We start from the raw sequence: 23,519 nt of genomic DNA on the forward strand, positions 1-23,519 counted from the left end.
GGTTATCATACTTCAAACTAAACCAGATCAGATGTGTACAGCCGAGCTGCATCCCACAACACCAAGAGCTTTCAGAGTATGCCCATTAAAACTCCATCAAATAATTACGAGCAATTTGGTTGGGGGCAGAGCTTTAACCTCAGACTGCAGCATAATTTGGTGGAAAATTCAATCATCTAGCTGTAGTTTCTTTCTTATTAAGGACATTTTAACAGCCTGTTCTGCTGCCTCACACATTCCCACCTGTATTTCCTGGACATTGATGAGCCCAAAGGTGCACAGGCAGAGCTCAAACTCACGGCCATTGCTCCTCACATGTGTGTGTGTGTGCGTTGGTGACACCCAAACTGGACAGAAAGAGAACACAAGGCCAGAGATACCTCCTTATAAATTCCAGCTGGACTCTTTCAACCCCACTAGTCCAGATCAGCTCAGAACCTTTTGTGGAGTCTGGCGCCGTGATGTCCCCATGGTGGGACGCGAGGGCTCGGTGACGTGGGACGCAGCCCCCGTCCTGCCCCTGCTCCCCACTGGCCAGAGCTCCCCAGACAGGCACCACAGTCCTGCTTTAACTTCAGCACGTGGATCAAACAATTGTTTGGATTTTAATATTGAGCCTACGTTTCAGCGATTTGCATTTAAATGTGTTGTCAGAGAACTTCCAGAAGTCTTTAATAGGACGGCTGATTTGCATTTTAATGTGCACTTGAAGAATTTCAAGAAATCTTTTCACGTGGACAGTTTTATCTGAGTCACGTTCGCATTTGAGGGGGAACGAGAGCTGTCAAATCGCTAAGTACAATTCTAGCAAAACTACTTTGGAGACAGCCCGGCCTTGCTGGGCTTTGCCTGGGGTGGCAATGAAGTCCTGCTGGAGATGTGGATTCCAGGGCGAGCTGGACAGTGGGGTGCACGCGGGGCTGGTGCAGAGGTGGCCGAGCAGCAAACCCAGGAACCCAGACCCCATGGGGACCTGGAGCACGGGGCAAGCCCCAGCCCCGTGGGCAAAGCCCTGCGGAGGGACCGGCAGCTCCAGAAGGCGTTTGCTGGAGCTCAAGCAGCTCTATCAGTTCAGCTGGGGAACAGCTCACCATGGCCATGCAGCTTGTCTTCTACGTCTGAAGTGAAGACAGACAAGAGTGTGATTTCTTTCCTGCTCTCCTCAATAAAGTATTTTAAGCTCCTTGCGACTCTCCCTGTCTCTTCAGAGCACGCTGTAGGATCTGGGCTGTACCGCTACGTTTATGCCTCCAGGTTACAGAACAGCCCTCCTGCCCCCTCACCAGTCCAGTGCCACTCAGATCCATCAGATCACAGGAAAAGGGAGCAGGGAGGCTGGGCAGAGCGTCTGACAATGAGAAACAGTGTAAGCCTTCAGAAAAGCCCAAAACAGAGACCAGCTAAGACAAAAAAGGACGAGAGAGCCCCTCCCAAGCCCAGCCCAGCACTGCACTGAGCACAGCCCCGAGGTACAACCCCCACCACAGCCCCTGTACCACAGGGGGACGGGGCCACCGCGGGGACACATTCCACCGGCTTCCAAAGAAAATCACAGCTGCCCAAGGGGGCTGGGGGCCCAGCCGGTGGATGCGCAGCTGTCTGGACATCCCCAGCTGACGCTGCTCCATAAACCAGCAGCACACTAGCACACCGCTTCGCCGCGTTCACCGCTCCAGCAGCACGGCTTTAGGTGCTGGGGAAAGAATCTGTGTTCCTGATTATCAGCTTTATCCCAGACTCGTTCCTAAGCAGAGCAGGACTCTAAGCTGACGTACAAACAAGTTCTTTCTCCCATCTGTAACAGCAGCAAGAAATAGCTCCTTTAGCTTGGGCTTCCTTAGATAAGATTTGTACATGCCTGCAGACTATCTTAATGGAAAATTAGGTTTCTACACTGCTTAGGTTCTTTATGTTCTCACTTAAACACAAAACGTATTCGACATGCAGAACAACTCAGCTAATCACACTGTTAAGTCATGCATTTAAGTTTTGTTAAGTTAGCTTGTGTGTTTCTACATTACAAGAACAGACGGAGGAACTAGTCTCTACAATACAAACAAAACAACACAAAACCAAACCTCAAGTTCAGCTTATCTTTGAAAGAAACCAGCACAACAACTCATGCCTCAACAGCCGAAGCGGCTGAGGAAGCCCCGTTCCAAGCAAGCCCAGCCTTACCTGCCCCTGCCCGCTCCGCACGCACCTCAGGGCTCTGCCCCGCTCGCCGTGGATAACAGATGGAGCACAGCTGTGCCCCGCAGGCAGAGCCGGCCTTAAAGGGGCACCGGGGCTGCTCCCAACACACACAGCAAGACATTCACCACCAGCAACAAGTGGAAAACCTAGAGACTATTGTAAGATTCAATCAGCTCTTTTAGGCCACAGAAGTTACTTGCAGCTAAGACAATGCCAGCGGAATACAGGAACACCGTCCTGCTGCTAAACAAATGCAAGGCTGAGGCATTTATCAAAAATAAATGACTTTGGGAGACGAAGATGCTTATTTTTAGAAGATGAATCATTCGGCGACAACGCTCCATTCAGTTCCCATCACTTCACCGTGGCCAGTGACCCAGTGGCTGCGCCGTCTCCCCCGTGGCTGCCGATGCCGCAGCTGCTGCGCCGCCTGCCCCGCGACCACTGCACCGAGACCCCAACCCAAGCCAGGGGAGCAGCAGAGCAGGGATCAGCCTCCCTGCCCCCCGGTACAGAACGCCCCTATCCTGTGTGCAGCGAGGTAGCTGTGACTGAAATACGCACGCGTCTGCTGCCCTCAGACAGGTTTGCTGCTCTCAGGCAGCTCCGCTCTCCTACCAGAGCTTGCAACTCGCGGCTTTGCAAACCTGCCGATACTTTACAGTGCAATCAAAAGTTTACAAATTGCAATTAGCCAAGTGGAGACATGTGCAAGGAGACAGCAGAATAATTAGTGATAAGCAAACTGGGTACTTCAGAGTTTAAATTATGTAACACATAATTGGTACATAAGTAAGAATGTTGGTTTGTTTACTCGATGTGGGGTCACCTGCTGCTTCCACTGAACAAAGCTGCCATGAATTCCAATGGAAAAGGCTTCTGCTGCTTCAGCCAATTATTTTCTCACCAGAGATCAGAGAATCAATAAAAATGAACAAACAAGTCAGTTTTTGATCAGCTGAAATATCGGTTATGTGGGATTTTTATCATATTCTTTATTGCAATAAACATAAACAGAATATCACATACACACCAACAGTGCCAGCTCTTGGAACTGCTGAGCGCTCTGTGGCAGCTGATGTTTGCCATCCCCCACCCGCCTCGAGACGGGGAACGTGGCTTCTTTTCTACAAGTGCCCGTGTTGCCCCGGGGCTGCAGGACCCAGCCGTGGGCCACTCCTGAGGGCCAGGGGGCCAGCGAGCGCGTTTGAATTGCGTGGGACACCGAGCAGCTGCTCCACAGCCTCCGGTTCCACCTGCCCGGGCTCGTGCGCGGCCAGAGGGTCCCGGCGCTGGGGCATCGGGTGGAAGTCGTCCTGCCGGCTGTTGTAGAGACCTGCTGATCCACATCCCCACACTTCCTATTTCAGCAGCCAGCGATGCGTTCTTAGGGAAAGCACACTGCACGGTCGTTAATGGCCAGTAATAGGATATTGAGGAGAAAATAGGGTGACAAGACAGGTTTTGTAACATCCTGTATTTAAACAACAGTTCCAAGCAGAGGGAAACTCCCTGTTGTAGAAGCTGGCTCTGTATTTCTGGGGAATTTGGGAGGGTCAAATAAATCCATGTGTTATTTGGCACACTGCTATCGGGGTGCGCGATCCACGCCAAATAAAACTCCAGCTGCAAAGGCTGAAACGGATGTAAAGGTCTCACTGAAATAATTGTGACAATTCTAGTGAATGGGCACAACAATCCTCCTGATCTCAGTCACAAAGAGGTTCATGCATTTTCACTCCGGATCCCGTGGTTAGTACACGGCAGCTCTAAGGGCTCGTCGGATGAATTCAGTCTCCTTTGGGGACATATGGGACATGTTCCTGTCCTGCAGAAGGGGACTGTTTTATACGAGGTTATATCCAGGCGGACGTGTTCAGAACGGCTCAGTAAAAATGTGACTCCCGTACATTCAAACAGCTTTTGGCAAATGGTGTCGTTACGAATTTATCAAACCTGATCTGTCCTCCCCACGTGGCTGTGTCACCGCGTGCCAGGTTAGCGCAGGAGATGACGGAGCCTGTTGTGACAGGCAGAAACACGGACGAGCACTGCAACACACGCGGCCCTGGTTTGTGTTTTCAGACGGCGGAACAAGAAGAGGCTTTCGATTAGGGGTGCAGCGCCTGCGAGCCCCACGGCTCCGGCCCGCCAGCCCCAGCCCTGCGGCCACGGGAACCCAGTCCTGCACAGCCCGCGGGGACACATGGGGGCCAGGGACCCCTCAGCACAGCACACACAGGGTTCAGGGGACTCTCAGCACAGGACATGTGGGGGTCAGGGACCCCGCAGCACAGGACACATGGGATCGGGGTCCCTCAGTACAAGACACAGGGGGGTCAGGGGCCCCTCAGCACAGGACACACAGGGGTCAGGAACCCCTCAGTATAAGCCGTAGGGGGGTCAGGGACCCCTCAGCACAGGACACACAGGGGTCAGGAACCCCTCAGTATAAGACATAGCGGGGTCAGGGACCCCTCAGCACAGGACATACAGTGGTCAGGAACCCCTCAGTATAAGACATAGGGGGGTCAGGGACCCCTCAGCACAGGACACATGGGGGTCAGGGGCTCCTCAGCACAGGACACACAGGATTCAGGGGCCCCTCAGCACAGGACACATGGGGGTCAGGGACCCCTCAGCACAAGACACAGTGGGGTCAGGGACCCCTCAGCACAGGACACAGGGGGGTCAGGGACCCCTCAGCACAGGACAGAGCGGGGTCAGGGACCCCTCAGCACAGGACAGAGCGGGGTCAGGGACCCCTCAGCACAGGACACAGCGGGGTCAGGGACCTCTCAGCACAGGACAGAGCGGGGTCAGGGACCCCTCAGCACAGGACACAGCGGGGTCAGGGACCTCTCAGCACAGGACACATGGGATCGGGGCCCCTCAGCACAGGACACAGGGGGGTCAGGGACCCCTCAGCACAGGACACAGCGGGGTCAGGGACCTCTCAGCACAGGACACATGGGATCGGGGCCCCTCAGCACAGGACACAGCGGGGGCAGGGACCCCTCAGCACAGCCCCCCCAGGCCCGCGGAGGACAGGGTGCGAATGGCCCTTCCACAGGGCTCCTGGAACACCCCCGGCTTGGGCTGTGCCCATTGCTGCACTGGGACATTCGCCATTTCAGCCCAAAAACCGATAACCATGTGCTGGACATGAACGCTGCTTATATAAGTAGTAAGGAATACAATAAAATATCTAATAACATTATGCTAAGCGGTTTTAAAAGAAATATGATTTTCCCTATCGAAACATTCTTTAAGGTTTAACTTAATCTGTTCTCTTCAGTTGCTTCATCCCTTGGGGATAAGCACATTAAAACACTGACGATCTGTACAATGCCATTATCAATACAAACTGATTTTAAAGGCTTCCAATATTTAGAGAAGAGCTACATCATGATTGCAGACAACATCTCTGAACACTTTTTCAAACAGCGTTTAATCTCTCCTGTAGCCGTGGCTCTGCAAAAGCTGCATCTGCAAGCAGAAAATACAGCGTGTCACTAAAGTTGTCACCGCAGCTGAGCAAACACATTCTAGCTAGTATTTTACTTATTAAATTTCACTTGTTTCTTTTTGAAATATGTTCAAAATCAGGTCACAGAACTTGCAAACGTCTTTGTCACTGATATTTTCTTCGCATTTCTCCAGGCAGGGGAGAACCCTGGCAGGGTCGGGTGCAGGAAAGTCACCTACAGGAAAATGTCCCTCTCCCCAGCATGATGGTTGATGTCACCAAACAGCACAGGGGACACGTGGCACATGGTACTGGAATTCGGCTTTGGTTTTTCTGGCAATAGAACAGAAGCAGATGTACTGATGCTGATTTCAAGCCATGGAGACGTAGGTGCAGCGTGGGAAGATGTGCGTGGGGCGCTGGTCCGTGGGCACTGCTGGCAGGGCCCGGTGCTGGGGACGCGGGACACGGCCGGCCCGCGCCAGGCTGTGCCCGCAGACATCCGGGGACAGCCACCCCTGTCCGGGACACGCGGGGACAGCAAACCCCACGGCACCGCAGCCGCTGGCACCTGTCCCAGGGGACGTGCTGCAGGGGACAGGCCCCAGGGCTCCCAGCGGGGACAAGGGACGGTCCTGCAGCCAGGACCAGCCGCCTGTGGGCAGAGCGAGGCCCCGCGGCTCTGGGATCTCCAGCGGGGATGGAGGGACGGGGTCAGCGCTGCCATGCGCTCCGGGGCACAGCGAGACCCTTTCCCACCCACAGACCAGGGGCTGTGCTTGGGAACGCAATGCTCCGAACACAGCATAAAGGGCAAGAAGTTGAGATTCCAGAGCTCTGTAATCCCCCCGTTCAGAAGCAGCAACATAAACTTTCACACATTTCTGCTTGCGAGGGAGAAGGCGGCAGCGGGATCGGTGCCCTGTGCCTCTCCGCTCTCACCCTCTCCTCCCCGCCAGGTAACGCAGAGAACAAACGCTGTCTGCAGCAAGGAGGCAGCTGTGGAGGTGCGATGGAGTCAGTTGCTCTCTTACGGTGCTGTGCTGTTTTCCCATTAAGCACTCATTACTCATCCCCACTCACCCTGTCCCCATTAGTACCCGAGCACCCGTGCGGAGCGGAGCCCGACGTGTGCCCCGCAACGGTGCCGCGCTCCGAGGAGAACCAAATTACCCACAGCACCCCTGGCTACGGCACAGGCTTCTCGGTCAGTGTCGTCTCATCCAGGATAATCATGGGAAATACTAATTATCGAAAATAGGTGGGAGGGCAAGTTTTTGCACTCCAGGGTATCCCAAAAGCCCTTTCCGCAATGGTTGGCTGCCCCAGCAGGAGGGGCCACGCCAGCCCCATGGGACGGGCCCCCGCGCAGCCTGTGCAGATGCGCTCCAGCAGCGCCCGCTCTGCGCCCCCCAGCCCCGTGCCCCTCAGCCACAGCTCCGCCGCAGCCCTTCGCATCCCCACCAGCTTCCCAGGAAGCAGAAAAGAAAACAACAGAGGGCCCTGAGCGGGGGAGCCGGGTGCCCGGGTGCCGGTCCTGCCATGGGACCTTCTCCATCCCACTGCCAGAGCCACTTCAGGACGGGAACAGGGGCTTCTAAATCACGGCGAGCTTGAGCGAGCACTAGGGAGATTCGCACATTTGCATGCGAGAGGAATGAGTAATGGCAGCAGGCACGAGGGAGGAATAAATGAACCTGATTATGCCCACACCTGCAACCGGCGTCTTTGCCCTTGTGCCATATGTTTGCATTGTCTTTTGTGGAAACCTTCCCCACAGCCGCTGCTGCCGGGATGTACGCGGGAGCTGCATCAAGGACGGGTAACAGACTGAGATTTATTTTTGCAGGTCTGGTCACTCGATCACAGTCAGACCTCAGAAATACATTCCCGTGCTAGGAGCGAGCTGGGCAGACACTTACTCAATGATTTAACCCTTGGGAAATGTTTTTTTTCCCCAATCTCAAATACCTACAGCTTGTTCCAAACGCAGGAGGTACGGGGTCTGTCCTGCTTTCTGGATCGGGCTCTAAATTAAACACCAAGGCCACAGATTGGCACAAGCTTCCCCGTGAGCAGCTGCACACGGCAAACGCCCCTGAGGCAAGGAAGATCACGGACCCACGTCAAACCTCCCGCTCCGAGAAGGTGTCACCAACTGTGGCCCTGGCAGAGCCGGAGCCACCGCAGGGTCCGGGCTGCACCCCGCAGACCGGCCTGGAACGCGCTGCAGCGTCCTGCCCGGGTCTGCGACACGGGACGAGAAACGGGGCGGAAAACACACACAGGCGCTCTATGCAACACTATGGTGTCTTTGCATGAAAACCAGTACTACGTAGTAGGGGTAAAATATTAAGGTGGACATTAATAATTTGTAGCAGTAGATTGTATTTGTTTCATAAAAGATTAAATAAACTTATAAATTATGACAAAAATATAATGCTGTGTTTCATGACAGGATTAGACAGTAAGTACCAGATCCTCACTGGTGTAAGAATGGGATCAGGCTGCATTTATTCCAGCACAACCCAGACCAGAATCCTGCCCCGGCACCCTCAGTCACCGCGGGGCCGTGTGGCCCATCGGCGCTGCCCCGGGTCCCGCGCTGCCGTCCCAGGGACGGGCGTTTGTCATTGTCCCTCTGCACCGGGTCCGCAGTCCCCTCCGCCCCGCACCCCCCAGGAGAGCGGCAACGGCTCTGAGGGAAAACAAAGGGCCACCGGGAAGGAAACTGGAAATATATAGAAAGGAGTTTCAGGCAGAAATCGGGCTGTTTTCAATCTAAAGGTACAAGGCAAAGGGATTCTGAGAAGACTTGCACGTGTGCACAGACACGCACATAAGTGCATGGACACGCACATGTACACGCACAGGGAAAGAGAGAATGACAAGCAGGGCAATAATAGCGATAGTCAAAAAATAATTTGTTCTTAACCTGTTCAAAATAAAAATAACTAGTGTACAAGTTCACTCCTTAGACCATCTGTGTCTCATGAGCATGTTAAAATCCTGACACCATCTGTTCAATTGGAATTTTAATACCGTGCCGATATGCCAAATCACAATTACGCTCGCAAGGACAGCAGCCTCCTCATTTCCCAACCAACTCGCTGCCGTCCTTCAGGGGCACGGGAAACACGCAGCGGCCAACCCGGAGCAACGCGACCGTGGGTGCTCGGGGCCCAGCGGGACCCTCCGCCCCGGCGGCTGCTTGCGTGGGACATCTGAGGACCAAGCGCTCAGGAGACAAAGTGCCCTGGGTTCTGGTGGAGCGTGTCCTGCCGGAGCAGCCGCGCTGGGCGTCCCGCAGAGCCGGCAGCGCCAGCACCGCCACCGCAGCAGCAGGAGCCGCTGCTGAGGTCCCTTGGGCCGTGTCCGTCTGTCCTGCCGCAGCCCCGCCGCGACTTCTGATTGCGCCGGGCCAAAGAGGAGACACTGAGAGCCCAGCAAGACCCAGGGGGGCTGGTGCTGTGAATCTGGGATGAGCTTGGATTCAATGGCGGAAAGAATGTCTGTGAAGTGTCTAAAAAAACCTACCTTGCTAAATTAGCCTAGCAAGATTCGCACCATCTTTTAACTAATTATTACTAGAGAGGCTGTTGAAAGCCTTTGCATATTTTGATTGGTCCTAGTGGGAAAAAATCCATTTTAAGACGGAAATTAATATAATATCTGCCAAGCCTTCTTCAGTGATTTTTTTTTGCTTAGCAATCTTGCAGAATTACAAACCATACATCATGTCCTGAGCGGCTGAGGATCAATTGCTTCAAGAGAGAAAACCAGAAATGGGTTCCCTTACCAGTGCAGGATATAAAGTGAATGAAACCGAGCGGGGGGAGGAAAGCAAAACACTGTCAAGTGAGTAAATCTTCAAGATGTAGCACATACCCATTTTTTCCTGATCAATGGAACTACGTAGGCATGTTCATGGAATTTAATTAAGTTCCGTTCCCCAAGAAATCTATGTGCAACGTTTTCCTGCTATTATTTATTTACTGTCTGCCACGTAGCTTTTAGCGCTCATGGAGAAAACGATTGGTTTCGCTGCATTTCCATTAGCAGGGGTGCAGCAGAGGCTGCTCCCCAAACGGCTGCTGGGAAGGCTGGCTCTTCCTTCCCTGTCCGCACCTGTTCTTGCCAAGGAAACCTAGGAACGTATTCAGATGCACTTCGGGTCCGATGCCATCTGTACCAAAGCCACTGGCAGAAGTTGGAAAAGAAGTGTATGCATGAACAGTATTTTTTAGATCGAAAAGTGGGAGTTGGAGCAGGGTCTGATTGTCCCCATTAATGACGCTGGTCTTCTGTGCAATGGAGGTAAACAAATACTATTGTTCCTAAATGTTCGTCTTTCTGACAGCACGTGAAAACGGACATTGAGTTGTGGGCCCGGCAGCACCTGTGCCTGGGTGGGCAGAGCTGACCCAGCCTCAGCAACCCCCCCGGGCTGCAGCAGGGACAGGGGGACCCCAGCAGGGACAGGGTGGCACTGGCAGGGACACGGGGACCCCAGCAGGGACAGGGTGGCACTGGCAGGGACACGGGGACCCTGGCAGGGACACGGGGACCCCAGCAGGGACACGGGGACCCTGGCAGAGACAGGGTGATTCTGGCAGGGACACAGGGACCCTGGCAGGGACATGGGGACCCCGGCAGGGACACAGGGACCCCATCAGGGACACGGGCACCCCAGCAGGGACATGGGGACCCTAGCAGGGACAGGGTGACACTGGCAGGGACACAGGGATCCCGGCAGGGACAGGGTGACTCTGGCAGGGACACGGGGACCCTGGCAAGGACACGAAGACCCCAGCATGGACAGGGTGCCTCTGGCAGGGACAGGATGACCCCCGCAGGGACAGGGTGGCACTGGCAGGGGCACAGGGTCTCCCAGCACCACAGGTGTCACCCTGTTCTGGAAATCCTCCCACAGACAAAACTTAAACCAGCTTCTCAATCTCTCTGCGAGAAATGGTGTCTTTTCATTTCTGCATCATCTCCAGGACTCTTAAAAGCAACAGATTCTTCAATCAAATCCATACTGGTGAAAGCGTTTTTATCAGTATCCTTATTTAAATATTCTTTGTCTACTTAAAGTAAGGCAGACCAGCTTTCTAGCTGCAAACTCTGAACTGAAGGAAGGGAATGATTTATTCCTCACATAATGTAAGTGCATTGACTTGAGAGAACAGAGGATTTGTTCTCTTGAATGCTCACAAATGAAGGAAATCAAGAATACCCAAAAACTGCTCTCCCCCAGCTAGGAAATGTGCTTTTGCATCTTGATAATTGTGGCTTCAGCAGGGAAAGCAAAGATGCCCTTGGGCATCATGTCAAACAACGTCCCAGGGAACGACAGAATGTGTTGGAGCCATGGGCACAAAACCTCTCTGACCAACACGTCTTGTGCTTTGAGAGAAACGCATTCTACCCCAAACCGGCAGGAGTGACAGAGATCACTATTGGGCCATTCATTCAGAAACAGAATTTCCTCTTTAATTCTGCAAGAAGACATTGATAAAGTACTTTTCCACAATTATGCTGCAACATCACACCGAACAGAAGGAACCAGGCGCCCTCTTGGTGACCAGCTCCCTGCCCTGACCGTGCTGCGCACCTGAAACTGAGAGAGCAAACCGAAGAAAACGTCCTTTAAAAATAATCAGCAACTCATCCAACTCCTCCTTATTGATTTTTGTGTATTATAAGCAGAGAGGCTGTAGCTGTTCGGCAAAGCCTCTCATTGTTTGCAGCCGCCCCGGTGCCCCGCGGTGCTGCCCGGTGCCGCAGGACACCGCACCACGGCAACGACGCCGAAGAGAAAGCTCGCTTCAAGTTCCATGTGAAAGCACCCGCTGTCAATACCGGTGTTATATTTGGCTAAAATGATGATCAGTAATCACATTTTCATACAAGCATGCAAATAGTAAATTTGCAAAAGGCCACCTTCAGTCCCAGCCTCGGGATCGGCCTCGATCCCCCGCGTTCCTTGGGGAGCACAGCACTGGACCTGCCCGCACTACCAGCGAGACCTCCGAGCTGAGAAAACTGCAGTAAAATTCCCTTTGTAGAAGCCCAAACGCAGGCTTTTTCAGGCTCTCTGACGACACGCTTCTTGCTCACTCGAGCTTTGCCCTGAGTTTTTGGCTTTGAGAATATTTAAAGTGCAAAACTCAGTCAAAATCAGCATGTTCCACTGGGTTCTGTTTCAGCCTGATTTAATTCTGGTGTAAAAATACACTCTGATTCGGTTTGATGGAAATTCAACCTGAAGTCTTGAAATAAGTCTCCTCCAAAATATGCAGAGGGAGAGTTTTTTCTGTAAATTGGGCTTCCCAGCCCTGGCCCGAGCCCAAGGCCCCGGGGGCGCAGGGTCCCCCCGGCCCCCAGTGCATCGGGGGCTCCCTCGGGCCGGACTCTGCTCGCCCAGAGCACTCACCACACTCTGCTTCATTTCCTATTGCAAACTAATGGCCTGGGGATGCCAGACTCTTTGTCCAACCACCTCCAGAGCTGGAGCACAGGGACAGAGGTTTCCACACGCAGACTTGGAGTCTGTTTGCCAGGTTTTCAGGATGGATGGCAAGCCGGGCTGGCCGGGGTTCTCTTCACTATGTTTTTGGTAGAGGAATTTTTTAGCTGCCTTAGCAGCTAATCAATGAGCTCCTATAAATCACTAATGACTTTGTTAGTAGCTTCAGAAGAAGCCCTGGAAAATTTATACCCGTGATTTATGAAGCAGTTTCTAAGTGGGAGCGGTTCCCCAGCTGCGGAGCACTCGCCCCAGCCCGGCTCACAGCGTGAGGGATTTATACGACTGGTAGTCAATAGAAAATGGGCAACAGGATCATGCTCTAACCGAACGGTTCATATTTATGGCTATTTCACAAAGCTTATAACCAGCTATTGAAATGTAAGAAGTAGTCTCACAATTCTAGACTTCCTGCTTTCCTTTAAACATTATTAGAAAACTAATATAACAAGGTAATTTGGGAAAACTAAGGAAGATGGTCTGCCCAGTACTCTGACGCCCAGTGTACTGCTGTTCATCCTGTTTATTCACCCTGATCCTACTAGCAGAGGTAAAACCAAGCGACGTGCATTCCGAAAGAAAAGTCCAAAGCGCTTAGGAAGCCCTAAATAAAACCATTAGCACAGAATCCAACACCACATTCCTACACCGGAGCAGTGGAGGGAGACGCTATCTTATGCACTAAGCTCTTCTACCACATATGAGCCATCAGACACGCATCCTTCTGGATTGCAGAGGCAATTTGGGCGGTCAGCACTTCCCAAATCCTCACAGGAACACACTCCCTTACATCAGTGGATTTGAAGCTTGAGCTCCCCTGGTCCTTAAGCGCTTGGGTCAACAGGAGGAGGCACAATAAGGCAGCAATGCTTTATTGTACTGTGCTGTACCAACCCGAGCGCACCTCCTGCCAAGCAGGGCTCTCTGGACTGGCCAACTCGTGCTCTATGACACCTCAGGGTCAATTTAAGCAATTCCACCAAGTCCAACTCACTTCAGTCTGTTTTCTTCCTTTACAAAGCACGTGGTTTTGAGCAAGTTTCATAAAAGGTTACTCTTGCAAAGATGTAATCCAGATTTCATTCTTTTCTCCATATTTACTGCACGCTAGCCTTGAACTTGAAAAGCTGACAAAAAAAAAAAGGAGAAGAAACTGAGAAAATGTTGTGGTTACAAATCTAAACAAACCCAGGATGGCTGGAAAGCAAAAACCAACCTGCTGCAAGAAGTGTTTGTCTGTGGGTACAATATGTTGCTGATACTCGCTGAGTGACAAATATCTGTGTTATGTTTTCTTATTTACACTCCTTTGCTCTTTCTGGTTTTGTTGTCATCAGAAGCACAGCTACATTTCAGCAGCTCCGAGAAGGCCAGGGCTGAGCGCGGAGAGCGGGATGAGGGGACCCTGGGCACCCGCCGTGTCCTGCTGTCCCAGGACAGCACACGGGACCTTCCTGGGACAGCAGTGGGAGCGTGTCCCCAGCACACGGGACCGTCCTGGGACAGCAGTGGGAGCGTGTCCCCAGCACAGCACACAGGACCGTCCTGGGACAGCAGTGGGAGCGTGTCCCCAGCACAGCACACGGGACCGTCCTGGGACAGCAGCGGGAGCGTGTCCCTGGGACAGCACACGGGACCATCCTGGGACAGCAGTGGGAGCGTGTCCCCAGCACAGCACACAGGACCGTCCTGGGACAGCAGTGGGAGCGTGTCCCCAGCACAGCACATGGGACCGTCCTGGGACAGCAGCGGGAGCGTGTCCCTGGGACAGCACACGGGACCATCCTGGGACAGCAGTGGGAGCGTGTCCCCAGCACAGCACACAGGACCGTCCTGGGACAGCAGCGGGAGCGTGTCCCCAGCACAGCACACAGGACCGTCCTGGGACAGCAGCGGGAGCGTGTCCCCAGCACAGCACACAGGACCGTCCTGGGACAGCAGCGGGAGCGTGTCCCCAGCACAGCACACGGGACCGTCCTGGGACAGCAGTGGGAGCGTGTCCCCAGCACAGCACACGGGACCGTCCTGGGACAGCAGTGGGAGCATGTCCCCAGCACAGCACACAGGACCGTCCTGGGACAGCAGTGGGAGCGTGTCCCTGGGACAGCACACGGGACCGTCCTGGGACAGCAGCGGGAGCGTGTCCCCAGCACACACCTGCGGCTGGCACAGCAAACCATACTCTGAGCGGCCGGTCCCCCGACGCTGCTGTGGGACCTGCACACGGCGCTGTGAGAACAGCCAGCTCGACACTGCAGTTTAAAATACATTGGTTGGTTTGTTTGTTTTTCCCCTAAACGCCAGCCCTCCTTGGTTAATCCCGTAGTCATTCCAGTCTCTTATGGATCACAGAGCAGCAGCAGCGCAAGCTCCACGGGCCAGTTCTGCCGCCAGCCCACACCTGCAGCCGGCGAGGTGCTGGCCGGGTGCAGCGAGGACACGGAGCAGCGTGTCCCCACAGCCAGGCCCTCGTGTCACCAACCCCTGCCTGAACACTTCCGCTGCCTCCCCGAGACCTGCCCTGCGCGATGCACACGCAGCATCCCCACAGCGGGGACAGAGCGGGGAGGCGCAAGCACCACATCAACACCCATCCAACAGCCTCTTCCAGCAGCACTGATTGTATCTCCCGAACCACGACCCGGTTCCAGCGCAGAGCCCCCGCAGACACAGGACGGAGGGTTGGGGTCGTCCCGGGCAGGAAAGCTGCTGCGCGGGGCTGGGGATGGGGGGTTGCATTGCCAGGAGGGGTTTTGGAGCAGCAGGACAGCTCCACGGGCACGATGGACATTTACCTCCAGCGTTCAAGCCAATAAAGATCATACCCCAAGGGCTGCGAAATAACCAGCCATGCTGTGAATACTGGGTAGAGACACAGCCCAGTACCCAAAAGTCATCCTGAACATCATTATCCACACATTGTTAGAATGAACTCAAGAGTCCTATAGCCAGCCAACATTTTTACCAAGTCTTGCTTTGGCTATCCATGGAGCTTCTTGGACTAATCTAACAGTCAGATCTGGTCTCCAACAAATAACAGCATTTTTTCATCTGTGGAATAACTCTGATCAAAAACTCTGCAGGCTTTTCCATATGCCACAATAAACTGGGGGAAAAATGAACCGTCACTCAAGTCTGACCAAAAAAGCTGTGAGCAAGGTCCTTCTGACACGGCTGTGCTGGATGGAGCAGACTCGGCTGATTGCAGCCCCGCCACCTGCACACGAGCATCCTCGCGAGAGAGGATTCTGCTTGGCAAGATGGACCAGATTCACTGATGATGACAATAATTACCTGGGAACAGAAACATCTCCTGTCAACAGGACAGGAAGCTTGCATTATTCATTGGATTACACTTTATTTTGTAATCTTTTGGGTCATTTTGATCTTCACTGATTTAAAACCAGGCAGAATCAACTACTAGAACATATGACAGTGTCAGTTTAAAGAGAAGGGAAAACAGGTGATATACACCTCTTCCACATCAAACCCGTTTGACAGCACAGCCGTAGGTGTCACCGTGCAGGAGCATTCCTTTTGTCGGCCAAATTCCTACCACACAATTCGTTTCTGAGTCAGCGATGTGTACAGCCGCACGGGATCTCGCGGCTCTGCTCACACCAGTGACGGGCCACAGCTCGCTGCGGTAGTCCCAGGTGGGTCAGCTCAAGCAAAGGACGCCAGGATGATCCCAGAGCGGCCAGCAGAGCGCAGCCACAGCGGCACCGCTGGGCACGTCCCCCCGCACAGCCCCGGCCAGCGGGTCTGTCTGCCCGGGCCAGGAACCTGCGCACAGGCACTGCACATCAGGCTCCTGCCGGGAGGTGACGAGCACACCCTGCAGCTTCTTGACAGGGTGAGGTGAGGAGGCCAGAATGTACAGCTGTCCCTAGAGCAAGCAGAGGCACCACGTCCTTCAGGAGCAAGAGCCTTGTTAATTGATTTTTGCCTTTCAGAGCTACAGTGCCAGAACATCTCCATTTCCCCTGGACACCTGCAGGTGCCTGAGCTGCTCCACACGTGCACATGTGAAGCGGCCGGCGCAAGGCAAGGCTTAAGCAAATCAGACCGCTGGCCTTGCTTTCTCAGACTTAGAAACACAGCCTTTGGAAGGGCAGGGATACTCGTCTGTCTAAATCCCCATTTACTGTTCTGCTGGTGCACTTGAATGAGCATTTGTCAACCCCTCTCCACTTGCTTGTTGCAGGAACACACTTGGGTTAACCCGCAGGCCTGACGTAGCTAACAAACTCCCCCTCAGCACGTCTTGGTGTCGTTGTCAGTACCCTCATCTTTTCCTCAGTTCTTTCTTTCCAGACTGTGTGAATTTTCTCTCCTTTGCCTCCATCTGTCCTACTTCTGTATTTGTTCCTTTTTGCCTAACGGCTCTCCTGTCCCCCTGCGTTATTGCTCCAGCTGAGCAGAGGACACGCTGCTTGTTGTGGTGCCAACTGCATCCTTACGGTGCTACCCTCAGTGCACAGGGAGCCCCCGGAGTGAACAGGGTTTGGTGTGAGGTGCTAGGGTCAAGTTCTCCTTTCCATACTGCAAACTGTTCTAAGGGACTATTGCAGTCCCAGCCACTGACAAGCAGAGAGAGAAGGGACATGGCATCAGGAGTTTTGGGGGCAATAGCAATATGCAGATGGGGCTGCCATGCGCTTTCTCCCCATCCCAGCCCACATCCCTTGGTTCCTCGCTGCTCTGCAGGCACACACACAGCCTGCCGTGCTGCTGACCTGCCTGAAGCTCAAGCCTTCTGTATTTCTAACCTGTTATTTTGCTTTTCCAGCAATCACCACATCCACCAGCAGGACTGTGCCCCACAGCCTGGCAGTGCCGCCCGTGGGGCAGCGGCAGCCGGAGCTGGGCGGGAGGTGATGGGAGGTGATGGGAGGGAGTGCAGAGCTGGCTGGGAGGTGATGGGAGGTGATGGAGGGGGTGCAGAGCTGGCTGGGAGGTGATGGGAGGTGGTGCCGAGTGTGCTGTTGCCACTGCCAAGTCAGGAACAGGGCCAGGCTCCACCAGGCTGAGCCAGCCCATATGCTCCAACACCCCCTGCCCCCGCCGCAACATTCACCAGATGTTCAAGTGCACGCTTTTGATTCATCCTATGGTAAAGGTTGAAAACATTTAAAAATGAAGATCCAAGCACATGCTGTCACTGTCTTCAAAAATTAGAGCGTTTGGAGATGAGATTTTACTTCAAGATCATCAAAACAACAGGAGGAGGGGAAAAAAAAAAACACAAAATCATCCAAGTAAGAAATCCAACCTTAGCCAGTATAAAATGTAAGCGAACTGTTTGGACATAAGAGAAACTGAAGAGAGAGAAAATGCATGAGCAAAACCTGACATGGTTAACTCCCACTGCACCGCGAGCAGCAGCCAGGCTGCGGTCCTGCGCCCCGCGCCGGAGCCGCGCTCACGGAGCCGCTGCACCGTGGCTGTGCGGGACGGACACGGCCCGGCCGCAGCGCTGTGCGCCTGGCGCTGTGCGGGGCTCTGCACCGCCATCCCGCTGCTCTGCAGCCCAGCTCGCCCACGCAGCACAGCGCCTGCAGCTTTGCTGTCCAGACACTTTCTGAGTGCCCTGCATTTCGGGAAAACCTCCTCCAAACAGAACATGAATCTCCCATTAGCCTTAATAGCACCTACATTTGAACAAGGGAAGAAAACGCCATACAATATTAATCGTGCAATTTTGTTAACAGCACATGCCGTACCTGCGTGAATAGCCGCACAGCTTACACCCCCTTTGGTCCATCTGATCTACTTTCAGAAGGATTTGCACATATTGTTCTTCACCTTCATGCCAACCGCAGGCATTTACCTTCCCAGCAGTATTTGGAGCATCCAATGTACCCGGTGTATCAAAAAAATGTTCCTCCATCTATTCTCCTTCCTTTGGTAAAACCACCCTTTCCCAGCCCCTGAAAGGTCCCTGACCATTCAGAGCAGGAGCCACCCCAGGGCTCTGCAGAGACCACCTCAGCATCTGCCCCACCACTGGCACGGGACACCCCACGTTTGGGCCCATTAACCTGATGACAACAGCCTGATGAGTTAATGCCTAGATAGACACGGTTTGCAGCTTCTAATTAAATAATTACAGCTGCCAAGAAGTTGGAATGTTCCGCTAGAAAGCCAGATGTCGATTTTGTTGGTCCTCAAAAGTTTCAAACAAAACGACTTTGGGAGATGTGGACAGGGGTTCTTGTGGCTCCAGGTGAAGCCTGCGATGGAGCCAGGGACACGGCCCAGCACCGCAGCCCCACAGCTCCAGCACAGCCCCACAGCCCCACCACAGCTCCCACAGCTCCCACAGCTCCACCGCAGCTCCCACAGCTCCACCGCAGCTTCCACAACTCCACCGCAGCCCCATGGCTCCACTGCAGCCCCCACAGCTCCACCGCAGCCCCGCAGCTCCACCACAGCCCCTGCAGCCCCCACAGATCCACTGCAGCCCCCACAGCTCCACTGCAGCCCCCACAGCTCCATCGCAGCCCCTGCAGCCCCCACAGCTCCACCGCAGCCCCCACAGCTCCACCGCAGCACGTGGCCCTGGGCGTCACAGATGGGATCCAGATGACGGAGTGATTTGGCATCACAGTCATTGCTTTAGCTTTTACCTATGGAAGCACCTTTGGAAAATCCATCTCTGAACCATATCAGTGTCAAAAATCCACAAAACCGACACGGGCCAAATGCAAAGCCTGCTGAACTGGGTACCAGTCTTTCCAGGAACGTTACTTGAATTGGGTTTTCCCCGCACCGGTGAGAGAAGATTCTGTGACACCTACTAGAGACTTTGACTCTCCAGAATCCGTAAGGCACCTCTCGTGTGGGTACCCAGCCCCAGCTGTAGTGACGGGGAAGCAAAGAGCAACCCTTGAAGGCAAAAATTCAAGTAATATGAAAACCAGGAGTCTGTGCAAAACCCACCTTCATCCTCTCTTCAATTAGCAAACCATTGTGCCTATAAAGAACTTGTATTTTTTCCTGATTTTAAATATAAATGCAAACAATTTATTCACATCTATTGCTTTAACAACATTAATTCTCCTCTGATAGCTTGTACAAGACATTATGATTTCAAACACAAGAAGCCTAATGATAGAAATCATCCATCCCTGTTGGAATATAAGCGGATCTATGACCTTAGAACCATTCTGCTAAGAAATCCAGCTAGAAAACTAATTTTAAGTAAATCTGTGCATGTCCAAAATACAGATGGCTTTTCAGGATGCTAACTTAAGCACCATTACACAAGCAAATCAGGGCTGCCTGTTGAGCTGAGACACAAGAGTAGGTGACGCTGAGTCCAGGATTACACACAAACCATTCGCTTCCCGATACATCTTCCATCTCAAACTTCTGTCGGCTGCCCAGGTCCCCGAGGCTGCTCCCGGTGGCACCGCACACGCGCGGCAGCTCCGGGCACCGTGCGCTCGCGCTCCAGCCCCCGTCCAAAGCAGCAGCTGGATAAAGCCCATTTCCACAAATGCACCGAGGAAACGGTCCAACCTTCACCCTCTTGAAATGAAAATGGAGGAAACCAGCCTCACGAACCTCTCAAATATCTAAGCACAGCAGTTGTGGAATGATTTTCTGATACAGAATTATAGAATCAAAATTACCCTTGTGTTACCATTGGTAACAATGCCTCTACCTGCATATCGGTTTGGAAAGTTAATGAGCCTGCTAGAGCTATCAGCTGAAATTGCCACAACAGTATGTGATCTGATGTGATTGCAGTAAGCAGGGCAGATTCTTCTCATTATGAGGATAGTTTGTTTTTCACTGGCGTGTTGCATAACGCGGCAGAGCGACTTGCCTCTCTCTGCTCCGAGCCCTCGTTTCCCAGCACATCCGCTGGCTCCGAGCAGGCCCCCTGATGGAAACAGCCGGGGGACGGGATTTTGTTTTCCCTTCGCTGCGTGTAAGTGTGTCAGGTTTGTTGACAGATGGCTTGGCTGACTGTGCTTGACTATTACCAAGCCGCTATTACCTTTGCAAATGGAATCCCATTTGAAGATGTTCTGTAATTAAATCTGCAGTGTGTTTGCAAGGCTGATGCCGCATCCTGCCTGGAGAGGGGCAGCGGGCAAGGTGGTGGGATGCTGATGTCCCCGGGATGCTGATGTCCCCGGGATGCTGATGTCCCGGCAGAGCCAGCAGCATCCCCCAGCCCCAGCGCTGGGCTGCTTCTGGCAGCCTGTGCTGCCACCTAGCCAAGACCAAGCCATTGGGTTCAGCCTTGCTTTACACTTGGAAAGCTTAAACTGAAGCATATCCCCTCGGATCTAAATAAAGCCTCGGTGCACACAAGGAAATGTGCACTCTTTGTGCTTGGAGAATTGTACAGTCAGCAGAAGAGAGCAGCTTAAAACAGATAGTTATGTTGCCCTCAGAAACGTCTTGTACTTACGGTAGAAGACATATTCAGTGTAGCTGGACCAGACCTTGTCGTCTGTGTACTGGTTGACAAAAGAAGCCGTCACTGAGGAGTTACAGGCCACCATGTGGAATCCACACTCGGACAACATGTCGAAAGCCCTCTCCAGGTGCTTGAACTTGAGATAAAACCTGGAGGTGTACCTTTCCGGAGCCCTGTCTGGGTCTCTGCTTTCATTCAAACTTTCTCCAAAGACCTCTTTGACCAGAGCAATCCTTCCACAAACCAAAATCCTCGGAACCCTCCTGAATTTGGCATCCGCTTGGCTCTCCCTGCCAATAGTGCATGACCCCCGGTACCCGATGGTAATGAATCCCCATTTGCGGTCAGGCGGTAAGAGCGATGAGGGTGGGCATATTCTCGTGTCACTGCCTTGGGAGACCTCTTCGTAGTCACTGTGGCAATAATCGTCGGGGCTCTGCTTGTTGTCGTCGGGAGCCAGGAGTTTGACCAGGTCCGGGAGCTGGAAGTACTCAGCCTCCCTCCTGAGCCGCCCCTTCTCTGGGAAGTGGTCAGGCAGAACCACCTGCCTGTCCCTGAGATAGTCCAGAATGTAGCGGAAAAGGAAACCATCTCTGTCGATGAAGAACCTTCCCTTGGAGTCCTTGGCCAGATCATTGGCCGTGTCTCTCTTTGGGGTGAACATTTTCCACAGCAGGGAGTGAGGGGTGCCAACCAGGGTGGAATGGCGAGTGAAGTAAACCTGGCCGCCCACGTTTAGCTCCACTACCTCCGGGAAGGAGGGCAGCCCTGTCCCCTGCTCTCGGGGGGGAAGGTAAGTCCTGCAGTTGCTACTTAGAGCCATTGTACTTTAAACCAGAAATCAGCAGCACGAAACAGCAGGACTCTCAGTCACATCAAAGTGTAGAATAAGGCTCCCGACATTAAAAAAAACCAGGGCGGAAAGGAGAAGTGAGAAAAGAAAAATAGCCAGAAGGTTTGTTTAAAAAAAATCTGGATTGTCCATGAGTTACGGTGTGGCAGAAGTGGCTTACAGCCTATGCCATAGAGGCTGGAGAGCAATCGCTTCATGAAATGCAATCACATCATTACATCTTCCAACAAAGCCATCAAAACCAAGGTCAAGCCAAGCCTATGGTCATTCACAGGTCTGTCGAAAGGGAAAACAAAATAAGACACAAATTATTCTTTCAGGCATCACAGAAGCTGCAACAGAGAAAACCGGATCAGTTTAGAAAGCCAAGCTACATCTCCTGCTAAATAGGTCTGGTTTTCTGCAAGTTCTACGCTTCTTTTTCACAAGTGCTAATCAATGAAAGGACTACATACGACCCCACCGTTTAAAAGAAAACACATCCTTCATCTTTAAAGAAACATCTAATTGAGACAGGCACGAGGGAACACGAACAGCGACTCTTACCTTGGTTACAGTTAATGCACAGCTCTTGGAGAGGAAAGCAACATTTCAAGACACTCAGAACACACATACAGCTACACAGGGTCCAGTCGGTGCGAAATCCGATCCCGGCAAAGGCAGGAAAAGTGTTCTCAGCAACATCCATGGAGATCTCAAGAGTTAAACCGAGTCACCGGAAAGTTAACCGCGGCAGGTGACGAGGGAAACCGGCATATACCGCACGATGTGGGAGCGGGAAAAAATACCCAAACCACAACGAAACCCCCGAATCGATCCGATGGGGCTCGGGAGCGGGGCGGCTCCGATGACTTGCAGAAAGCTGCGCTAAGGGCGGGCGGGTCCGGCGGCGGCATCACCCGGGCGGCGCGGCCATGGCCCCCCCGGACCGCCGGGCGCTGGGGCCGCCCCGCTCCGCTCCGCCCCGCCGGGCCGTGCGACCGCTCCGCGCCCTGCGCGGCTCCGCGCGGTTCTGCACCGCCCTGCGCGGCTCTGCGCGGTTCTGCACCGCCCTGCGCGGCTCTGCGCGGTTCTGCACCGCTCTGCACCGCTCTGCGCGGCTCTGCTCAGCGGCGCGGGGCCGGGAGCGCGGAGGGCGATGCCGATTGCATCATCTTAAAGGAGTCGGGCCGGGATGGGCGCCCGCGCCCCGGGCGGCATCGAGACAGCGCCGGGGCCGCTGCCGGGGGCGAGAAGGACTGCAGCCCGCTCCAGTTCGGGGAAACTTCCGCCCCGCTCCGTTCCTCTCCGTCCCCCTTCAGCCGGCAGCGAACGCCCCCTGCACGCCCGCCGCCCAGACGTGCCTTGCCCGGCTCCGCGCTGGCACGGGGGGCTTCAGCCGGCGACGCGGGCGGGCAGGGAGGCAGCGGCAGGCGGGGGGGTACTCCCGGCACGGCCCCCCGGGGCGTTCCGGCAGGAGCGGGGCTCTCGCAGGCTGCTGGCGCTGCTCATCTCCCCAGCAGCGACCCAGGAAAGGCAGGAGCTGGCAGTGAGGGGACCCGCCCCCCCCGCGGCCGGAGGCAGGTGGCTCCCCGCAGGAGCTCGGCGCGGCGAGGGCGCTCCCGCACCCGCCGCATTTACCGGGTGTCAGCGGGGATCCGCACCCGCTGCATTTACCGGGTGTCAGCGGGGATCCGCACCCGCTGCGTTCCCCGCGGGTCTCCCGGGGCCGTGGCTCCGCGCGCCACCGCGCGGCCGCGATCGCGCGGGATCGTCCCGGCGGCAAATCGCGGGTCCGGCGCCGCGGGAACGGGCGGCGGAAGAAGCGGGAGCGGGGCCGGGGGTGCGGGCGGGCTGTGGCTGGGGCGGGCCCCGCGCTCCGGCCGGCGCACGCCTCGGGTTAAACCGGCCCCGCACCGAAGAGCCCCGAGAGGCAGCCCCGGAGCGGCCGGCACGGCTCGGCACAGCGCGGCCGTGTGCGCGCCCCGGGCACCGCGCGGGACGGTCCGGCTGCGTGTCTCGCACACACCGGCTGTGGTCAAAAATAGGT

At 54.3% G+C, this 23,519-nt stretch overlaps 1 protein-coding gene across 1 annotated transcript in view; it reads right to left on the reverse strand.

Annotated features, from left to right (window-relative positions):
* KCTD16 (potassium channel tetramerization domain containing 16) overlaps positions 1–22,396 on the reverse strand; it is a 65,648-nt gene extending 43,252 nt beyond the window's left edge. The window contains exons 1-2 of the mRNA XM_065849465.2: positions 22,037–22,396; positions 20,629–21,766 (exon numbers count right to left, since the gene is read on the reverse strand). Of these exons, the coding sequence (XP_065705537.1) occupies positions 20,629–21,460 (832 nt within the window). The 5' untranslated portion in view covers positions 21,461–21,766; positions 22,037–22,396. The remainder of the gene's footprint in view (positions 1–20,628; positions 21,767–22,036) is intronic.
* Positions 22,397–23,519: the final 1,123 nt, after the last annotated feature.

The sequence above is a fragment of the Patagioenas fasciata genome, chromosome 14 (genome assembly GCF_037038585.1).
Source record: "Patagioenas fasciata isolate bPatFas1 chromosome 14, bPatFas1.hap1, whole genome shotgun sequence".
Taxonomy (NCBI): domain Eukaryota; kingdom Metazoa; phylum Chordata; class Aves; order Columbiformes; family Columbidae; genus Patagioenas; species Patagioenas fasciata.